Source organism: Dama dama, chromosome 9 (assembly GCF_033118175.1).
Source record: "Dama dama isolate Ldn47 chromosome 9, ASM3311817v1, whole genome shotgun sequence".
NCBI classification, from domain to species: Eukaryota; Metazoa; Chordata; class Mammalia; order Artiodactyla; family Cervidae; genus Dama; species Dama dama.
Genome location: NC_083689.1, coordinates 72,804,482 through 72,827,050, shown reverse-complemented (window position 1 = coordinate 72,827,050; position 22,569 = coordinate 72,804,482). Strand labels below are relative to the sequence as shown.

The 22,569-nt window shown below is 41.7% G+C and overlaps 1 protein-coding gene across 1 annotated transcript; it reads left to right on the top strand.

Moving 5' to 3' along the window:
- Positions 1–5,888: 5,888 nt before the first annotated feature.
- Positions 5,889–21,073, top strand: IL12B (interleukin 12B). Its single transcript, XM_061149479.1, has 8 exons — positions 5,889–5,931; positions 9,949–10,036; positions 13,226–13,501; positions 14,947–15,064; positions 17,097–17,314; positions 18,727–18,884; positions 20,264–20,389; positions 20,951–21,073. Exons 2-7 carry the CDS (start codon positions 9,949–9,951, stop codon positions 20,387–20,389), a joined length of 984 nt encoding a protein of 327 aa, XP_061005462.1. The 5' UTR covers positions 5,889–5,931; the 3' UTR covers positions 20,951–21,073.
- Positions 21,074–22,569: the final 1,496 nt, after the last annotated feature.

The window sequence follows — 22,569 nt, the reverse complement described above, 5'->3', positions numbered from 1 at the left end:
GCCCAATATCATCCAGCTAGTGGAACACAGCTGAAGCCAAAATCCAAGACTGTTCAACTGTTCAATCTGTTTGTTGTTCTGCTTCTTGCTATACTTGAAGATGCTGCTCTTCCTTTTTGCTAAATTTCTCTGGCATCCCAAATCCTACAGAGTGGTGTTTCATCGCCACTGGTGCCTACACCATAAACATGATAATGCCTCAGGCATAAATTCATTTGGTTACTAATCACCCACTCAGTGCCTTGCAGCATTTTTTTCTTGGCATCATTTAACTTTCATGCCTTATCAAGTCTCCCCAGAGTAAGCACAACCTGTTGATGGCAGTGCCCAAGTCTGACAGTTTTAACCCCCAAAGCCTACAGGAACATCTTCACCTGGTAAAAACATAAGTAAAATGAAGTTCCATATATTTGGTTGTTACATATTCAAATACAATGACTAAAAGATTATCACCAAATGTGAACAGTAAGTTTAGGACAGCCTGACTTGGCTATGGTAAAAAACAATTTCACAATGGGGAGTCCAGGAGCTACTTCAAGAAGGCAAACACATTTAATAACCTTAGTACTGTTTGATTTTAAGCCAGAATCATGAGTTATTTTTTAAAGCACCAGCAAACATAAAGATAGATAAACAGACAGGAGTTTTTAAACCCCCAAATTGGAATGAAAATGACAGGGCAAGAGACTAGGGTCAATAGTTATCTTCCTGAGCAGACTTCCAGAGCAAGATATAATAAAAACCCAGAAGAACACAAACTCCTATGAACAAAGAAATGAATGTAGCCTCAAATGTGAGTTCCAAATCATCAGTCACAATGGAAGATGCACCAAATCACAGACGCTGTTTTTTGTCTAAATAAGTTACTTCTTATTTAAAGGATTCTATGTGTGCCAGGATGAGTAGCAGAAATATTCTTTACTAAATGGTAGTTTAACAATTCATCCTGCAAATGCAGGGTGGCCAGTTGATAGGCAATAATCATCTTTTTGGTTTGAGTTGATGTAGAAAGGGACCATCAGACAGCAGATGGTAGGACTTCGCCCCAGATGCCTACCCTCTCACCTGTGTCCCACTTTGCCTTGTTCTGTCTCTGCTAGTTGCAAAACCAGACCAAATGTTTCCACACCTTTCCAGCATAAGCATTTAAACACCTCGGCAATTTACAGTCCAGGACACACCCACTTCCTTCCGGCTGTCCACACACACCCATTCCTTTCACTGAGATTAACATAAAATTGCATTTAGAGAGGAAGAGAAAAATATTTCCATATGCAAATTGAAAAATCCATTTCCAACTGGAATATCTGACTTACTCTGCAGTCAGTCCAGTAGAGCAGGTCAAAGATGCCCACTTGGTTGATGAACTTCAGAAGTGACTACATCCAACACCTGCTGCCTACATAGCACAGGCCCAGGAGAGAAGGATGACATAGAAATATAATCAGAGCCATGGCTGAAGGGGAGGAGGCTGGTGAAGACATCTTAGTTTCTGTAAAAATGAAGCTGACTTTAGGGATCTTTTACAAAGTACTAAGACAAAAAATAGGCATCTGAAGGACACTTGAAGTAATTGAATGAGATCATTTCAGACAGTCTTCTGCCTCAAGGAAACATCATAGCTAAGGCAGACGCTTCTCCATCACTATCCATAAAATACAGCACTTCACAGCGACTTGGCAACTTTCATCCCCGGAGAAGTTTATAATCCAAGAACACATTCAGTTATATCTGACATATAGATCATGTTCAAACACAGGACTGTCTGGTTATAGAACGCAAATTCCTAACCACTAAACATTCTGCCCTTTTTGTATATTTCATTCATCCCTTTTTCAATGACATTTTCTGATTAGGAAAGCAATACAAGTTCATTTTAGACATATTGGAATATTTAGGAAATCACAAAAAAGACAAGAATAATCTACTATTGTACCACTCCGATACACACTGTTAAATTTTTGTCTATAGAATTCCAGCGACTTCCCTGGCGATCCAGTGCTTAAGACTTTGCTTTCTAATGCAGGGGGTGTGGGTTCCATCCCGGGTTGGGAAGCTAAGATCCCACATGCCTAGTAGACAAAAAGTCAAAACATAAAACAGAAGCGATATTGTAACAAATTCAATAAAGACTTTAAAAATGATCCACATAAAAAAAATCTTAAAAAAAAAAAACTTCCAATATTTTTTTCCGCAAGACCACACTTCTGAGAGGGCAGGTGGAAATTACTGCCAATGCCTTTAAACTGCAAGTGTTCCTTCCAAAGCAGCTGACCAATTTGGGGAAGAAGCCTTGGTCCTCACAAGCCACAAAACTGCCATATTGCTTCACTCTTTTGGCAGTACTAACCAGTCAGGCTCACCTAAAAGGCACACCCTTGGGGACCTGCCGTTTCCATCTGGTTGGAGTATCCACTCCTATGGGATCCTGATCCTCTAGTAGTTCAGGGGCAAACCTAACTTGGCTAACACTTTCATTGTAAAGACAGGTGGAGGCTGCTGGACACAAAACAGACTATCACAAGGAAAGAGCAATTTGCAGAAAAGTATGTACAGTATGATTCCATTCTGATAGATAGATATAAATACATAGAAAAGGGCCAAGAGTAGTCTCTGGAGGCATACACATCAAAATGTTGGCACTGGTGACCTCTGGGAGCCACATGAATCAGCACCTCAACTTTTTATTCTATCTTTATTTTTATGGTTTGAAGTTTTTACAATAGCATGCATACATGCATTGCTTGGGTAATTTTTTTAAAATATTTCAATTTTACAGAGTACACATGGCTTCCCCTTTATTTGAAACTTGTATTAGAAATTCAGAGCGTTCTTCTAGAAAAAAAAAAGTTTGTGGTCAAAAATTCTTCAAGTTATTTTCAGTTTCTAGGGGAATCCTCTCTGTCTTACAGTTCAGCATGCCTGCTGTCTGTCAGCAGAACTGCCTTTTCCCAGAGGAAACGCCACAGGGACATCACGAGCTCTGGTTCAGTTTGCCTGGGGTCAGGCTCGGTCTGAAAGGTGAAGTGGACAGGGTGATAAACCTCTTCTTTGAAATCGGGACATGGGCTGACATCACCAGATGCTGGCCGGCCTTGTGGGGTGTCCAGAGATGAGTAAGGAGTGGATGTTATCTCCAGGAGGTAGAGCACAGGGGCTGGGTAGCATGTATCAAAGTGTGGGCAACAGTCCCCACGTCAGAAACACCTGCAAACTTGCTAGAAAGGAAATTCCTGAGCCCCACTCCAGATCTCGTGAGTCACAAGCTCTGAGGCTTGGGCCCCAAAACCTGAATTTTTTTTCTTATCTGTGGATAAAGTATGAGAACTACTTTCCTCAGTGGGTGAAGCGGCCTCGTCAAAATAGGTAGTCAGTCCTCTGGGCAGAGGTCGGACAAGTACAGGTTCTTCTTTCTCATCTTGGCTACCTGAATGGTCAGAGCCAAATTAATGGCCCAGCTGCAGTCACGTGGTTTCATGGCATGAGGACAATGAGGAGCCCTCTTCTTGGCTCCTCACATTAATTCCCCGACTTCTTTCATTCCTCTTGCCATCTTCAATGTCCCCATTTGAGCTAACAAGAGTCTTCCTGGGATAAGCAGGACAAAATGAATAAATGAGTAAATGCAGCCATTTATTAAGCACTTAGCTGGATACTGTACTAAATGCATTACATCATATCTCATTTAATCTTCACAACAAACCTAAGACCAGGTACTATTGTTAATCCCATTTTATAGATGTGGGAACTGAGGCTTAGAGACGTTAATAATTTTCAGAGCAGGTGCTGGAATCCAGGTCTCTACTTTCAGAGCCTATGTTCTTAAACACATACTATCTGCCCTTGGCATAGGTGAACAGTAGTGGCCCTACACTTTCCATATAAGACTTGCCCTGAGGCTGCAATCTGAATGGAAAAGGGGGTGGTGATGGAAAAGGCTTACCTTGAAGCTTTTATTTTTTGCATAACGAGCACATTATTTTTAAAGATTTTATGCTTCAGATCAATTTTTTAAAATTTTGAAGAAGAGTCTAGGAACATTTTTAAATGTTTTGTCTTATTTTATGTACGTATATATTTACAGAGGGTCACAAAAGGTCTCATCTGTTTTGGTGCAGTCATTGTAAATGAATTAGTAAAACTCATGTCAAATTCATTTTCAATTTTCTGTTCAGTAGCCAGTGATGACTTACTGGGGGAAATGAATGTTTTTCTACAGGAAGGACTCCTCGACTTGGTACATATTTTAATACATATTTAATACATGTGTATATTATATAAAAACAACAAAAAAGTCAAACTGTGAAAAGGCCCCATCACTGCCTAGCTATACTCCTCAAGGGATGCCCACTGTAAAAAGCGCATGCACACACGCGCGCGCACGCACACACACACACACACACAAACAGTATCATATCACCAACATACAATACAACCTACTTTGTTCACATAACCATATATCTCAAACATACGACGTTTTGCTTTGTTGTTTAACCTGAGAACTCCGTTCACCTTCAAGCCTGGAGGGCAGAGGAGCCCAGAGGTGCCCCTCTGAGCTGGAGGTACCGTCTCCGCCCAAGTCAGAGCACAAGGCCGGATAACCAGTGGGACTGCCTGCTAAACGCCCCCGCCCTCCCGCGGCCGGGACAGCGGCGGGAGGGAGGAAGTGCGGCTGGGAAGCTCCGCCGCTCTCGCCCGGATTCCCCGTTTTCCCTGACTGAGACTGCGAGGAAACTTAGTGCGGAAATCTGCACCCACCTTAAACCCGGCCGGCCCCAGGAACTTCCCTCGCGGCTGGGACCTGAGGCTTGGATGGAGAAGTCACTACAGCGTGCGCGGACCCGGGACGCCGCGCGGGGACCGTTTCGCAGCAGCGCCCTCTGTCGGCGGTATACGTATTGGAGCACGGCCTGACCTTGTTCCCTGTAGTACTTGGTGTGGGTGTTTTTAATGTTTCTGTTCGTGTGCAGATGGGGGTCGGGGTGTCTAAAACCGATGTACACCTTTGCACCTCTCTGAGTTAAACTCTGCTGGAAATCTCCAGATAGTTATGCTAACTCTGTGCATCTGTGTAGAGCTCCTAGAGTCATAGATTTGTGTAAAAATGAGTGTGAAGTCTGAGTGCCCAAAGGAGTGTACCTTGAGTGTGGCATTGGTTGTATACATGCCTGTGGATATTTCACTTTCTGCTCACATCCGTCTATCAGTAAGTACCTATGAGCAGAGACAGTATTCCTACATATTTTGAGTGTTATTAGTAATACACATGTTTATCATCTTCCCAGGGCTGTGTCTTTATGAATGTGCACAGTGTGTTGGAGGGTGGGGAGGGACAGAACGGGTAGTAAGAGTATGTTTCTGAAATCCACACATTAAAGGCATAATATGGGGAAGGGCGTTCAGGACATACTAAACCTTTGCCCTCATCTCATCCTCTTTGACTTCAGGAGGACAGTAGATTTTGCTTTCCAACCCTCTAGCATACAGTTGCTGGATCCTGACCTGAACTCATTCTCCTTGTTCTTCCTTCTTCTCTTGTCTGCGGAGTCCAGGGAGGTTGCCTCTTACTGTCTCTAATCTCTTCGGCCATGATGTCAACTCAAAGTAGTGAGCATCCCATCTCCTTCCTTTTTCTCCACCCGAAAGTCATTTCCTCTTAGTTCACTACCTGGGATTTTGATGCCTGTGTTCCCTCAGCATTATTGATACACATAGAGAGAGAAAAAAAAAGGAACTACTTGAAATTCCCCAGAAGGTTGTGAGAGTTGTTTTCAGTGTTGCAATTTGGAACAAGTCAGTTTCTAGTTTAAGTTTCCATCAGAAAGCTTGTTAGGAGTAGGGTATATAAGCTCCAATAGTAGCAACAGCAGCAGCAGCAGAAGAAACAACTGTTTCAGACCCAGCGAACTCTGCAGCCTGAACAGAAGCGAGGTAAGCGTTTCCCTAGCCCCTGCCGCCCCCTCCACAGCCCCACAAGCTGTCCAGGGGTATAAAGTATTCATTTTAAAAGTAATAATAATTATTTACTAAGGTCTATGAAGGAATGCATATTTTTTTAGAAAGGTTTGTCTTGTTTTAAAGTAGTATGTGTATAAAAATGTTTTCTTCCATATTAACATTCATCAGTTAAAGGATTGTATAGAATAAAGTGAGTGGTGCTTTCCTTGTTATTGTAAACTTACTAAAAGCCTTTCATTCAATAAGTAATAATAAATTCAATAAATAATTGAATTCATGCTTATACCTCATAACTGTATATTGTTAGCATAGCTAGTCCCATATTTGTGGTGGGCTTGTGATAATCAACTAGATTAATAGTTGAGTTAACTAGATCTTTTGGATTAACTAATCACTTAAACAATGGAAAGCAACTCCAATGTTTAAAATTACTTTGTGAAGTTTTAAAATCTGTAAGAAGAGGGAAAAATGATCATCTTTACTATACTGGTGTCTGATAGCTGCCCAGGTAAATCATGCACAATAATTTTCAGGTTAAAAAAATAATCATTAGTTTAAAATATCATTTTTAAAAAGAGATTACTAAACCTGAGCTGATGGCCCACTTTTTTTTCAAATGAGGAATTTCAAGGTATTAGAAAGAATTTGGGCAGCCTCTGAGACTTCATTTTATTGGGGTTTGAAATGTTATGGTTCCTGTCCATTCATTCATTCTTCTATTAATGATAGCCCTCTAAGAGTCTCTCTGCTAGACTCTGGGGACAAAGTATAGAATAAGACAGACATGGTTGCTGCCATCAGAGAGCTCAGTGTGGTGGGGAAGACAAACATGAAAGAAGTGGCAATATGATTGCAATTGTCTTAAGTAAGTGCTGTCCAAGGAGGACTGGAGCTCTGAGAGGAAACAGCCGGGAGTCCTGCCTTCATCAGGGCACCGTGCTGAATACTTTATGTGAATTATTTCATTAGCATTTCATCACAACAAGGTGACCATTTTACAGATTAGGAGTGTAAGGCTCAAAGAGAGCAAATGACTTGACCAGAGTCACACACCTAACAAGTGGCAGAGCTGGGATGCCAACACAGAGCTGCCTATCTCTAGAACTAGGACTATTTTCATTTGCTACACATGCCTTCTGTGACTATGTCTTTTTATCTTTAAATGATAATTCTCTTTTCTGATTAAAAAGTAATGAACAAAATAAAACTTGAAAGAGAGACGCTCAGCCAAATATCACTGGCATGCCCATGTTAACACCAGAGTTGGGGAGCCTTAACACACCACAGGATCTGGGGGTCCTATGTCCCGCATATGAAGGTTTCAAGAGTTTAGAAAACCTGTGAAATTACATTTTCAAACATTTAATCCTTAAAACTCTCAAATTGAGCATGCTGAGAAAATGTGGTCTGTGGGATACAACCCAACAACCCTTTGAGATGGGTATTACACTCATTTTACAGCTGAGGAAAATGAGGCTTAGAGAGTAATTTGGCCCATGGCATGTGACTGGTGAGTGGTGGAACCAGAATTCAAGCCCATGGTATCAGGTGATCTAGAGAACAACAGGGTAACTGCAAGCAGCCTCTTTGTGGTTTCCCCTGGGTTTGATTAAGAGAGTAGCCCGGCACAGTCTCCACCTTCTGCCACTGTCCAGTGATTTAAAATGTAGATGATACAAAAATGGGCATTGCTTCTTAGAACCATCACCAAGTCTCTCTTGACCATGAAGTATGGTTCACCTGATATTCTCAGATGCATCTGAGGCCCAGAGGGGAAGTGCTGGGCACCTAGCTAAAGGGAAAACCCCGGTGTTAAGAGAGCATAAAGGACTCACCAGAAGATGCCAGGAATCTCTGTTTTTTCATTCCCAGAGTGCTGACATCTGGGTTTTATAGGCCTGTATAATTGCAGTGCCTCTATGGGCATTTCCCTACAGCCAGGCATGACTTTTTTTCATTTTTATTTTATTTTATTATTGGAGGATAGTTGCTTTACACTGGTGTGTCAGTTTCTGCTGTATAGCAAAGTGGATCAGCCATATGTATACATATATCCCTTCTTTTTTGGATTTCCTTCCCTTTTAGGTCACCACAGGGCCCAAGCAGAGTTCCCTGGGCTGTACAATAGATTTTCGCTAGTTACCTATTTTATACACAGTAGTGTATATATATATATATATATATGCAGGCAGGACTTTTTAATTTGTCCATCATGGACAACAGAGAAATTAAACTCTTACTTTATTTCTTCCTCTGGGTACAAGCTAATATGTTTGGGTGGCTTCTATAATATGTCATCTCATTGCATTCTCTCAACAATGCTTTGAAATGGGTATTATACCCATTTTATAGATGAGGAGACTGAGGCTCAGAGAGTAATTTGGCCAATATAAAACAACTAGTGAGTGCTCAAGCCAGAATTCAAGTCCATGCTGCTGGACTGCATGCCTATAAATGTAATAACTGGTCCTCTGTGGCAACTAGAACTTCGCTAGAGTCACAACTTGAACTAAACTGATAAGTGTGCCCCTGAAAGTTCCATGCTGCCGTGACAAGACTGCTGATGGTGCTTGGGAAAGGCTGACTTCTAGTCCTGACTCTGCCACTCACAACCTTTATAATATAAGGGAATAAAGTAGGTGGCAAAGTGCCCCTAGAATTAGCACCATTCTGACAGCCATGATTTGTCAATATTTAGTCACCCTGACCAAGGGGTGCTTATTTTTAAGGTATTTTGCCAAAAACTTTTTGACTCTGGTCTTTGGATAGCCCAGTGGTTTTTTAAACTATATTCCTACAGAACATTGGAGAGCCAAGATGGATAGAGGTGTGTCAGATTGAAAATAAATAATAATCTCCATCTAATTTTCAGTCTGAAAATTTTCATAAACCCTGGATACTAATCTTGACTGAGTTTCACTGTAACATGGTGAATTCACTATAATATGGCTGATTTAGCACAAAAGTATGCATTTAATTACTCTGTGGTGAATATTCAGTATTTTATGGTCTTCTCCCAAGAAACATCTTGGTTTTCAGGGGTTGTGGACCCTGGACATGGATTAAATCAATGGACCTTGAAGAGTAGTCCTCAGACCAGCAATATCAGCCTCCCCTGGAAGCTTATAGGAATGCAGATTCCCACACCCAGACTGCTGAATCAGTTATTTTAGGGTCAGGGTAGGGGGTAGGGTCACCAGTCTGTGCTTTAGCAAGGATTCCAGGTTATTCTGACATACACTCAAGTTTGAGAACCACTGGTTACCTTACATGGGATGAAATAATCTTTGTGTTTGGAACAATTACAGTCTAAACAGGAGAGAAAGGAAACTTCTTTAACAAGGGCTGAACTCATTGCCAGAACTTGAAAGATCACTTCAAATATGACTCCCCCGCCCCACAATGTAAATCCTATAGTCCTGAGTGTCACTGCACATACTGCTTTGTGCTACAATAATACGGATATGTAGCTTATTTCCCCAACCAGAGGATAGGGATTTAACAAAGTGACTTAATAAATACTTGTTGGATGAAAGTATTTGCTCCTGGATGTCAGGATCCAGGTGAAAATCCTTTTCCGTTTCAGCTATTCTAGCTCAGTACCATCTACATAGGGAGTAAATAATGACTGAATGTCAATCCAGACAAGTCACTCTCCTTCTCTGAGCCTTAGGTTTCTCATCTTAAAAATAAGAGGATTGTATCAGATGGCTGGCCTTAGGTCTCTTTCAGCTCCAGATCAACTGTGGTTCTCTGTTTGGAGACGTTCTTACTCAGAGACTGGCAGAGGGCTCCTGGAATTCACTGCAAATTAACCTGAAAGCACAAAGAAGGAAGCGGAAGATAAAGATTAAAGACAAACGGAATACATAGAATGTGAATATGGTTTCCAAATGTGACTGTGTAACTACTGACATTTTCTCTTCTCCTATCCCTCCTCTTCTTTTCTCTTTTCTTCCTTCTCCTCCTCTGTTTCTCCCCCTCATGCAGATGCACCCTCAGCAGTTGGTTGTTTCCTGGTTTTCCCTGGTTTTGCTGACATCTCCCATTGTGGCCATATGGGAACTGGAGAAAAATGGTAACCAACCTTTCCTGATTCTCTTCAAAGGTCCCAGGGCCTAAGCCAGGACTGTCAGGCAGTCTTGTTGAGAAATTAGACTGAAATGGGCAGGCACTGGGGCTTCACTCTGGGATAACAGTGGCCCTCTGTCCTTGTTCCACCTTTGAGTATATCTGTATTGTATGGCTTGAGGGTATCTATATTGTTTGGCTCTCACATTAAATGTCAGAGAAGGAGCTTTTGGTGGACTATGGTAGGAAAAGAGATACAGACTTTACCAGTATTACTAAATATCAGCTGTATCATATGACAAAGATTCCAAAGTGAGGGATTTGAAAAGTATAAGAACTATGTCTTCCACTCCACCATGCAATATCAGACCCTCAGTTAGCACTGAGATGACTTACCTCTGACCAAGCATTTTGTGGAAATCATGGGATTTTAGACCTACATTGACTTCCATTCAGGGCTGATTTATGTCACTTATTAGTTATGTGGCCTTGAGCTGGGTCACCTCTGAGCCTGAGTTCCTTCAAGTAAACTGAAGATTATGAAGTTATATCTACTACAAAGATTATTAAGTATACTAGTGAATACAGAGAACAACTCAACAGATGATGAAGTGACAGTGAATTAGCTAGTATTATTGTTTTGGTTGTTTAAAATAATGTGTCTGGTGATTCAAGGCCATCTATTTATTATCCCAGTGATCAATAAAAATTATTAGTAGAATAATAGTTACTTATTATTAGAATAAGGGATTTCCTCTATCCTTCTAGTATCTCACACACAACAAATATGCATTAACAGATTGTTAGCTGTTCCTGAAAAGCCCTCAGATATTTCTCCTTGATGTCAATGTAACAACATAGACAATTACTGTCTTTAATTGTATAATAATAATGTTTATTGAGAATAGCATCTCATTTAATTCTCACAACAACCATAAGAGATAGGAAGTGTTTATACCCCATTTTACAGATGTTAAAAGTAGAGGCTGTAGAGATTAAGTAACTTGCCAAATTTCACCCGGTAAGGGTGGAACAGGAACTTGACCCCAATTCTGTCTCACTTCAGTGCTTATGCACTGAAGTATTTGAAGAAGGTTTTACCAGAAGGACATGAAGCAATTGTTTCCTCTGTCCTCAGACAGCTGAGCGAGAGGAAATAGGCATGCACTTAAAATGAAGACATTGCAGCTGATCATGAGAAATCATCTTGCAGTAGTGAGAATACACTACAATGGATCCCTGAAAGAAATCTGGGGCTCTTCCTCCGTTCTTAAGAATTTATGGAAGACAAGGATCCAACCATCCCTACTTTGCCTCAGGAGAGTCTGAGAGTTTTAGACCCTCCCCTGAATAAAGAGAAAGGTCTGAGCCAGATGATTGTTCCAAACCCTTCCAGCTCTGGGAGTTTGAGCGAGCTCAGGAGCTATGTCCCTTGCATAGCCTGCCCTTAGTTACTTCTGATTTGGTAAACCACAGAAATTCCACAAAGTCAAAGTGAGAAACAGTGAGAGGGCATGCGACTCTGGCAATGAGACGAGATGCTGCTGGGTGCTAGGTTCTAGACACATCTCCTCATGCAGCTGTTTCCCCTGCCCTTGGACAGGTGTCTTCGGCTTCTGAGTCTTAATTGTGACAGGAAAATAGCCCTGCTGGTCGGTCACCAGTGTGACAGAGACAGTCAAAAGTGCCGTGTGGTTTTATCTCGGCACAGCTGACCATTTTCAGAGCTGGGCCCCAGGTACTTTTTACATCAGTTCTGTGTTACCCATTCAGTAATTATAAATCCCTTTGCTGTCAAGTGGGAACTTTATATTCCAAAACGATTCACATTGGGATGCCAATTACGAGAGCCAGCAGTGACAGAGCATTTAAGGGCACTGTGTCAAGCTCTTAGATGAATTAGCTCTTGTAATCCACATCTCCACCTTCTGGAACAAGTTCTAATATATTGCTTATTTTAAAGATGATGACACTCGAAGCTTAGAGTAATTGAACGCTTTGATCAAGGCCACAGGCCAGTGTAAAAGATAGAGCTGAGTTCTAAACCAGACCTGTGTTGACTCCAATATCCGGGCTTTTAACTATCATGGCTCTCTAGAGTGGGTTTCAGAATCATCTGCAGAGATTACAAACAGGTCACTGGACCCAGCTCAAAGTTCTTGATTCAGTAACTGAGAATTTGTAGTTCTAACAGAGTCCAATGTGCTGCTGCTGCTGATAGTAGTTGGATGCTCATGCATTGAGAACCACTACATTAAATAATTCTGTTTAATTAATAACTGATGCATGAATGAATGAAGGTTTGATATGAAATACTCTTCAAAATATGATATTAGGCCATTCCTCAAGTGCCAGTTTAGATGCTGGTATTAAAGCTTCAGTGCAAAGGCCTGAGATATAACTCTTGTGATTCTAACTTGATGTAACGTTGCTTAACCTCTTGGTCTGAGTACCCTTCTCTATAAAATGGGAAGACTAAGATCTACTGAACTGCCTCATAAGAGTGTAAAGTAGCTTTTAAAAACAAAGAGAGAATGAAAATCTCCATTGGTGAGTTTCATGCAGTAGGAAATAAATCCTTCAATCCCCATGGAAAATTGGAAAGCAGTTTCTGGCACAGTTGTCTAAACTTTGGTCTGTGAATAACAATAACAGCTAATTCTGAGTGACAGATTCTGTGCTGTGTTTTACATGCTTTTTTCATTTAATCCTCACAGCCAAACCTACAAGGCAGATACTATTATTGTTTTCATTTTACAGACAAGGAAACTGAGGCTCATGGTGATTAAGTATCTTTCTCAAAATTCCCCAGCCAGCTAGTGGGGACAGGATCTCAGTCCTCATCAGTCTTTTTCAGCACTTATTCTCTATGAACGTGAATTGTGCTGGAAGTTTCCTATGTCCACCAAGACTTTGAGAAAGAATATTGTGCTGTTTGCATTTTTTGGTGTATCAAGGTCTTCCTCATCTGCCAGCTAATCAGAAGTTAACTATTAATGGCAGCCTAACAATCAGTCAGTGGCAGTTATTACACTCAGCTTCTCTCTTCCACAATTTTGAACCCAAGTGAAGCCTGATAACCTGAGGTCATCTTCAGCAAGCATTTGCTGTTATTAGCAAGGTTGTGCTTCAGCCATTCAGATGCCCAAGTGATACAGAAAACACAGTCCAGTTCTCCAATCCCTGTGCTCTCCAGTTTATGTTGTAGAATTGGATTGGTATCCTGATGCTCCTGGAGAAACGGTGGTCCTCACGTGTGACACTCCTGAAGAAGACGGTATCACCTGGACCTCAGACCAGAGCAGTGAGGTCTTGGGCTCTGGCAAAACCTTGACCGTCCAAGTCAAAGAGTTTGGAGATGCTGGGCAGTACACCTGTCACAAAGGAGGCGAGGTTCTGAGTCGTTCACGCCTCCTGCTGCACAAAAAGGAAGATGGAATTTGGTCTACTGATATTTTAAAGGATCAGAAAGGTAATCCCATCCCCTTGGATGGTGTCAGTTTTCTCTCTGGCTCCATAAGAGATAAAAAAAAAATTAGAATTTAAAAGGCAAGACATTTCTGGCAGTTGTTTTTGGACTGGATGGATTATTTTGCTAGAGAGGTGCATAATTACTGAGCACTTGTAAGGCATCAGGGATCATGCTATGGATAGGTAGAGTGGGAGAGGTGGTCTGTCCTCATTCTTCTCCTTTTCGTCTCCTCCTTGCATCCCAGAGTTGACTTAGCAGGGTCTTGACCTGGCATCACTCTATTCCTCCTCTCAGGCCTCTTCTCCCATCACAGGAGGCATGACTCTTTCTTGCCAAGTGTTCACATCAGTGTTTCCTAGCTAGTTCCTCTTGTTATATGGTCACATCCCAGTAGACGTTTTGGTCAAGGTTGCAGGAAAAGGACTGAAGATAGACTGCGAAGGTGGTTCTCCCACCTAGCCTGTGGGTCAGATTCATTACAGTAAGTCTTAGGCCACAGTGAAATCGGGGAGATTGGTTTGTTCTTTTCTCCTTTTCCATCTATGTGGTATATTTTTAAACAGAATTTTATTTTTTAAATAAAAGTTCCTTATAAGAGGATACCTTCATTACACTCCTGCAATATAGCCGTTATTGTATTGTATAGTTCCGGTTATCTGTATTATATGTAATGAAACTAACAGGGTGGCTGCTGCAGAATGCGGGGTGTCACAGGGAACATACAGAGCTGTTCCCTGGAAGTTTCCTTTTAATTCCAACTGTGGCCCTTTTCCATGCGCCTTCACTTGAGCTGTTTGCCTTAACCTCTACAGTCTTGCTCTCCAGGGTGGTAAAAAAAAATGCAACACTTGGCATTTTTTATGTTAAAAAGAACAGTATTTTATTTATAATAAAATCTGAATATTTGTAACCCTTAAAAAAAATAAATAAATAAAAGGCAAGACATGCTTAATGTGGTTAATGAAGTCATACCAAGTCCCTTACTGAAACCACCCAAAACCTAAATTTTCCTTTGCTTTGCTTTTCCTTTGCTGGACACTTTGGATTATTGACCATCAAAATCTCCTGTTGAGAGAGTTTCAGAGGGAATCTAGATGCTTTTCCTGAGGTTCTTTTCAAATAGCAGTAATATGATTGGATGACTAACGAAGTTAACATGCAGTGTGTGTAACTCAACTCTGGGCTGATAGCCTTAAAAGAAATTAATACCTCCCTCTGATATATTAGGTGTGTAGTATAATCTACAGGATCAACATCCTCTTGGGACCTTTGCAGTCCTCGCTGAACTGCCTGCCGGGGGAACAGCAGCATTTTCCAAGGACATAAATGGAAAATCTTCACTCTTATACCATATGGTGGTCTGTAATTTATGGCAATAAAAATCTGTGCAATTTTAAAAGAAAGAAAATCCCTAAATATTGAATTTTTGTTATTTTCAAATATAGAACCCAAAGCCAAGAGTTTTTTAAAATGTGAGGCAAAGGATTATTCTGGACACTTCACCTGCTGGTGGCTGACAGCAATCAGTACTGATTTGAAATTCAGTGTCAAAAGCAGCAGAGGGTAAGTGAAACCACTGGGGTTTCTCAGCATTTTTCTTGAACTTTCTCATTAAGAAAATAAGGGCAACCGAGCAATAGCCTATCGGTTAATGAGAAAGGAGAAAATAAAATCAATCCTAATGTTTTTAACCACCCCCCTCCACATATACACACCCTTCCCTAAATTAGGGAAAGAACATGAAGGTTTAAGCTAATTGTCTGAATAAATGTAAGCATTAGAACAGGATATTATTGGGACTTGGAATAGCCTCTGCTATGTATGAACCCACACAACCAAATTGCCTGGCAATGCTTCATTAAGGCTCATAGCACCACAGGGAGAGAATAAAAGGAGAAATCAAAGCTACGAAGGACTTGCCAAAATTGCACCTTGAGTCAAAAATAGAAACAAGAGCCCTAGCACATGGATCTTGTAAGCCCTGAGACCAACTCCAAAAACTCTGTGAAGCTTCTAGAAATTTCCCCAGGGCCACTTCAACTCCTTTTTCTTCTGCTGACACTACTAATCTGAAGGTCACTGTCCAAGTCCAAGTCCACTTGGACTTACCCCAAAAAACCAATTCCCTTGGTACGGAACCTACGTTAGCCCTCTATGTGACTTCCCTCACTCTCATCTAAGTTCCCAAACAATGTAGGCTAACAGAACAAACCCTAAGTGATCACCCTGGCCTGGCCACTATTTAACTGTGTAAACCATTGGAGTCTTACTATTCCATCTTTAAAATGAAAGTGCTTATTAAAGAAATGCTTATACAAGTTCACAGAGACATAGATGCAAGGGTTCATCATGATGTTCTTGGTAATCTGCAGGGAAAGGTTAAACAGTGAGGTACATTATACTCCCTCTTATTGTGCAGTCTTCAAAATGAATAACCCAATCCATGTGGTGTGTCATGGGGTACTCCGTATGTTCAGAAGGGGGAAAGATGGTTGCAGGATTATATATATACATACATATGTATGTAAATATGGGTGTCCCTGGTGGCTCAGTGGTAAAGAATCTGCCCCCCAAACAGGAGGTGCGGGTTTGATCCCTGGGTCAGGAAGATTCCCTAGAGAAGGACATGGCAACCCACTTCAGCATTCTGGCCTGGAAAATTCCATGGACGGAGGAGCCTGGCAGGCTACAGTCCATGGGGTCACAAAAGAGTTGAGCACAACTTAGCAACTAAACAACAGCATATATAATATAATAATAGGTTAGAATCTTAAAACTTATAAAATACATATTTTACATGTATATATAATTTGATCCTTTTTCATAAAAATAAAACCGATGTATGTGTATATAGACAAATAAGTGTATATGCATATATGTGTGTGCGTGCTAAGTCACTTCAGTCATGTCCAACTCTTCGCAACCCCATGAACTGTAGCCCACCAGGCTCCTCTGTCCATGTGATTCTCCAGGCAAGAATACTGGAGTGGGTTGCCATGCCCTTCTCCAGGGGATCTTCCCAACCCAGGGATTGAACCTGCATCTCTTAAGTCTCCTGCATCGGCAGACAGGTTCCTTACCACTAGCACCACCTGGAAAGTCCTTATGTATGCATACATGTGGATAAATGATTGCTTTGAATACTCATAGAATAATGTCTGGAGGGATACAAGAAGCCAGGAAAAGTATTTGTATTTATATCTAGGGCATGAGATTATGGTTAAAAGGGGACTAGAATTAAAAGAGGCATACACATTTCATTTATACACCATCTTAATCTTCTTAATAATAGGTATGTATTGATTTTTGTTCAGGAAAACGAATTAAAATGTTTAATAAGGAGATTTAACCAGAAGTTTTGAATCCAAAAATTTTCGAATTCATTTAGGCCAGAGGCATATAAGTGCAGAGTTGTTTCTAATCATTTGTACTACTTTTCGAAGCAACACTTGGTCTCATGGGGAGAGCAGTTGCTATCCCCTTGAGAGAAGTCAAACCAATTGGAGAAATTGCATCCTTGGACAGATGTCTGGCTACAATGGCTAGCGACTCACCTACAGTCGTGTGACACAGGATAACTTGTCTTTGATTTCAGCTCCTCTGACCCCCGAGGGGTGACGTGCGGAGCAGCGTCGCTCTCAACAGAGAAGGTCATTGTGGACCACAGGGAGTATAAGAAGTACACAGTGGAGTGTCAAGAGGGCAGCACCTGCCCGGCCGCCGAGGAGAGCCTGCCCATTGAGGTCGTAGTGGAAGCTGTGCACAAGCTCAAGTATGAAAACTACACCAGCAGCTTCTTCATCAGGGACATCAGTGAGTCTGCTTGATTGTGTGTGTGGCTTAATCAGGATGATGCCATTCATCACATGTTCACAGTACCGCATGCAGTGGGGTGAGGGTTTGTACATGCGTTATCTCTTACTCTTCACCTCCACCCCAAAATAATTACAATGTAGATACAATTGCTGCTTTTAAGGAAGAGGAAATTGAGTCCTGGCTAGGTTAAACATCTTGCCCCAGATCTCACAGCTAGCAATTCAGACCTAGACTGCCTCAGAAAAAGAGCAGGCTCCTGGTTACCCTTCTGTTCTGCTACCCAAGCACCTTCCATGATGAATCCAAGCGCAGTCCCTCAAGGATAATATTCATATGCAGAACCAGAGCTTCCCCTCCTAATGGCAATTATTCCCAACTAGTCTTTCTCTAGCATTTGAAAGAGACTTCTTTATAAATTGGCAGACGGAGATTTTGCCATTTGTCATATCCTTCACCGTTTATCCAGTGAACATGCATCATGACATAAACTGTAATAGAATCAGAGAATCTACTTTAGCATTTGTGGAGAGACTGCCTCTGGCGGGAAGGAGAGGGTGGGGTCTTGTTCATGTGAGGTAGCCGGGGAAGGTCTCTGTGAGGAGGTGGCATTATCTGAGTCCTAAGGGAAACAAGATGTCATTGTGTTAAGAAAGAGGAAAGAGTATTTGTGGAACATCTAGGAGCCTTTCGTCTTTGTGTGGAGAGGTGCTGGGTCCAGATGGTTCAAGCCCATTCTATGGACTCCATCTTCTCCCTACACCCTTCTAGAAGAAGGCATGTTATTTGAGGACAGAGTCTTTCTGACTTTCTGAGTCTTTCTGTGCTTTCTGCACACAGTCCAGTGGCTGGCACATAACGAGGGCTTTTTATTGAATGAATGTGGGACTGAGCATAGAGACAAATTGGCTTCACTGCCACAGGACAAGTCAGTGTCAGACTCCATGGAAAGGCGAAAGAGAGAGCACTAAGTGGGAATCTGTCATCTAGTCCCCAGCAAGAGGCTCCGCCCTTTCTGAGTTTGGTGCCGAGAGGAATGAGTGTAGAGAGGGTGGTCCTTCACTGCCAGCCCAGATGTAAGTCTTGTTGTCTCTGAGATCTCTCCTCTGAGCACCACACAGAGGTTATTCCACCCCCCAGGCCTATATGACTGCACAGTGACGAGACGGATTCTGGGTCTCTCTTAGGTTCAGCCAAAGCAGCGGTTGGTGAGGACTGCCTCCCACAGGCATCAGCATGAGCATCACCTGCGGGGGTGACTCATGTCTGTCAACCAGGAGATCAGAGAAGTTCAGTAACTGTTATATGGACCTAGGCTCAGAGCTGGTCAACAGCGAAAGTGGGATCAGAAGCCAAAACTACCTTACCCCAAAGCCCCATTAGGAAAATAACTGTTTCTCTGTCTTCTGCAGTCAAACCAGACCCACCCAAGAACCTGCAACTGAGACCATTAAAGAATTCTCGGCAGGTGGAGGTCAGCTGGGAGTACCCTGACACATGGAGCACCCCACATTCCTACTTCTCCCTGACATTTTGTGTTCAGGTCCAGGGAAAGAACAAGAGAGAAAAGGTAAGATGTGATTCAGGTGCCATCTGTTCTGTAGTCAGGTTTACATAGGCCCACATCGAGGAGAAGATTAATAATGCTAGTAACAGCTAATGTTTAGTTGGTACTTTCTATGTGCCTGAAACTCTGCTGAGGGTTTTCTCTGCATATCTCACTTAATTCTCACAGTAACCCTGGAAAGGCAGGCGGTGTTATGTGTAACACTAGTCTTCACTAGTGAAGACTTTGAAGCTCAGAGAGGTAGAGTGACATGCCCAAGGTCACCCAGTTAGGAAGTGGCAGAACCTGGACACAAACTCAGTCTCCAGGACACAAAAGCCATGCACTTAAGACCCTACTGCCATCAGTATGGTTGATCATTAATTTTTGCTCTCAGAATTGGCCTCAATATAGAAAATTTGGGCTCTAGGAGCCTAAAATAATTGTTTCTAATGAATGAATATAATGGGTGATAGAACATTCATGCTATGTTTCATCTAAAGTGTTAGATAATTCCCAGCTTGTGAAATTATCTTATTGAATAGAATGTTGTCTCAGACCTTGGCTTTCAAACTTCCTTGCCTGAGCATCATAATCTCAAGTTCCTAGAGGCCCTTTTATAGAGCCAAAGTCTCCTTGGACCCCAGTTTTAGAAATCACTAGATAAAGGCCTTATTCAGTATAGTGGTTTATATGTGGTAGAAATTTGATGATTCAGGAACTCCCTGAGAATTTTTTTTTCTGGAAAGGAAGGGCTATTCAAGAGTAGATTTTACCTAGATCTTATTTAAAATCTTGCTATGTGCTTCTCAATATATTATTAATATATAGTATTAATAGGTAGTAGTATTTAAAGAGAATTTTCTACATGATTAAATACTTTGCTACTTTAACTTTTATAAAATTCTATAATGGAGTGATTATTATGATTATCTCTCTTTTATAAATAAGGAACTGAGACACAGAGAGACTAAGACATTTTCCTGTGACCATATAGCTAATAAACAGTAATGCCTGAGTTTGAACAAAGATATTTCTGATAAAAGGATCAGACTATACAATTTCAGAATATCCAAGGGACAGCTAGAGGAAATCTGCCTCAGCCCACCACTAGCCTAGTACTAGAGTGAGTGCTCATGGGGTCTTCAAGCAAGGCAACTGTGCTGAAAAAAATGAAGCCTAGACCAATTTCTTCCTCCAGGCTTTGGGCTTACAAAATAGAAAAAATCGTGTCTATGCTGAGAGCTTCTGTCAGTAGGTGGCGCGAGTTCTACATACGCCCTGTGAAGTCCAAGAGTAGTGCCCTGAGACTAAGGTGTGGATGTTTTGGGAGACTGTACTTGCCAAAATATGCCCAGCCCACTTTGTGATTGCGTCGTCAAAAAGTTCCCTGTCCTTTGCAGAAACTCTTCATGGACCAAACCTCAGCCAAAGTCACGTGCCACAAGGATGCCAGCATCCGCGTGCAAGCCCGGGACCGCTACTACAGCTCATTCTGGAGTGAATGGGCATCTGTGTCCTGCAGCTAGGTGAGCAAGCCAGCAAAGCCCAGGCCAGACTTGTGCACCCAGTGTACCCACGGTCAGGACAATGGTGGGGATGGGGATGGTGTGGGGCGGGGGGGTCGGTGCCCAAAACACAGTCGCCAGAAATAGAAACGTACGTTTGTTCATTGATGGGTGTTTATTTGACGCCCAGGGCATTCCAAGCACAATGCTGGGCACAGGGACACTACAGTAAAGAAAGCAGGCTCAGGTCCCGCCCTTCCCGAAGGGAAGGCACAGAGAGAGAAGTAGCACAGGTGGCCTGCAAGCTGTTTCCAGGAATCACAATCTTATCTGGAGACCCCTGGGGCCACTGAAGGGCTTTAAGCAAGGAAATGACATGATCAGATAGATGGTCTTTTAAGAAAACTCCCAAGAGAACCTCTGGCAAGTATAGTACCAGCAAAATCTTAGGCCACATAAAGAAGGGGAGCACTCTTCTGACATGGAATCCCCAAAACCCAACTGCCCAAATAATGTGTTGTGTGAAATAACGGTTTGCTACTGAATTTCGAATCTACATAGATGCTCGGCGTTCTTTTCCAGGTTCTAACCTCTGGATGAAACCTTGGAGGAAAAGTGGAAGACATTATGCTAAATTTTTAAAAGACATGTCGGAACAGACCTCCCCAAAGATATTTTCTAGCAATTTGCTTTTTTTTTTAGGATTATAAAGATGTCTTCGCTGTATTTTTATATTTAAGTGCTAAATGCTCACTGAAACTATCAGCTAATTTATTTATAGTGTTTCTAGCTAGCAGGTCACAGCTGACTTTTATGTTATTTAAATATTTAAGTAATTTATGTATTTATTAATTTATTACTGTTATTTAACATTTGTGTGCCAAGATATGTTTCATACACTCATGACCTGATGTAAGGAATGGGCCTTATTATGCAAAATGTGAATTTATGTGTTATTTATACTGACAACTTTTCAATTGAGGCTGCAAGTGCGTCAGTTTTATGACAACCAGTAAGAACACAATGTTCTGATGTCAGCACTATAATATATTTGTGATGGATGGGAACATAAGAGGTAGTTAAACAGAGACATGAACACCCAAACTGAGAAGGTCCTAGACAGCAGATATTAGTTCTCGTGTCCATGAAGACTTCCTTGAAGTGGTGGTGATAACTCAGGGCTTTTTGCACCTCTAAGCAAGTTTAGTCTTTGGATGCCTGAACTTAGAATTTAAAAAGATGATTGAAATCGAAATTCAGCTTCAGCCTTTCTGGCAGCCCCCACCCCTTTCTATCTGTAAGACATAGGAAAGTGATATGGAGAAATCGTTAGCGTCTGGAAAATACAAAGAACTTACAATTCAAGAGAGAAGACAAGTGTAGTTATGGCTATGGACATAAAATTGTCAGAATTGCCAGTTGTTCCTTAATAGCCACACAAAGAAGCAGACAGATGCAGAGAAAACAGCCAACAATCTCTTATTTGTCAGCATGAGGGACTATGACAAGCGGATATAACCAGAAAGTGCCAAGCCATTAAAATGCTACTTTTAAGTAATGAATGTGCTTTCTGTAAAATGACTTCATTTGTTTTCTGTTCACTTATTTATTTTTATATTCTGATGGTGAACTAATAAAAATATAATTCTTCTTTGCAATAATATTTTGGACTTTCTCAGTTGACTTGGTATGCCGTTCCCACGTTGATCAGGGCTGAGTTATTTTTCCCCTGTCGTTGAAGAATCACCCCACTTTGGAGCAATTTCATTTCTGGTTTTGCAGAATGGACCCTTTCCCCTTATAGGAAAGTCAGTGTCTTTCTGAACTCAGGAAGTGTCCCTGTGGTCTGACCACGGGGGACTCTGTGAGGGCACTCAACTGCATCATGCCCCTTCAGGGATGGGATATTCTAGCTTCACCTTCTAACCTGGAATTGATCCTACCGGTTTCCAAAGCATCATGAAAAAAATTTCCCAACTGGTAGAGCCATGGGCAGCCCATCCCATAAGTCCAGCTTCGATGTTTATTGAGGGTTTATAGTGTGTCTGGCCAGCTGCCTGGGCTGTGGGGTTGAGCAGTTCCAAAAATCCTTGTGTTGCTGCCCCCAAACAGTGCCCACTCCTGGCAAAGCTTGTAAGACTACAATGAAAAGTTAACCTCAACACCACTAAGTGCTACATGTTCACTGTATATAGCGCCCT

Coding starts and splice junctions, on each gene's coding strand:
- IL12B (XM_061149479.1), top strand. CDS start 9,949: ATGCACCCTCAGCAGTTGGTTGTTTCCTGGTTTTCCCTGGTTTTGCTG. Junction 13,502..14,946: donor TATTTTAAAGGATCAGAAAG/GTAATCCCATCC, acceptor TTTCAAATATAG/AACCCAAAGCCAAGAGTTTT. Junction 17,315..18,726: donor CTTCTTCATCAGGGACATCA/GTGAGTCTGCTT, acceptor TGTCTTCTGCAG/TCAAACCAGACCCACCCAAG.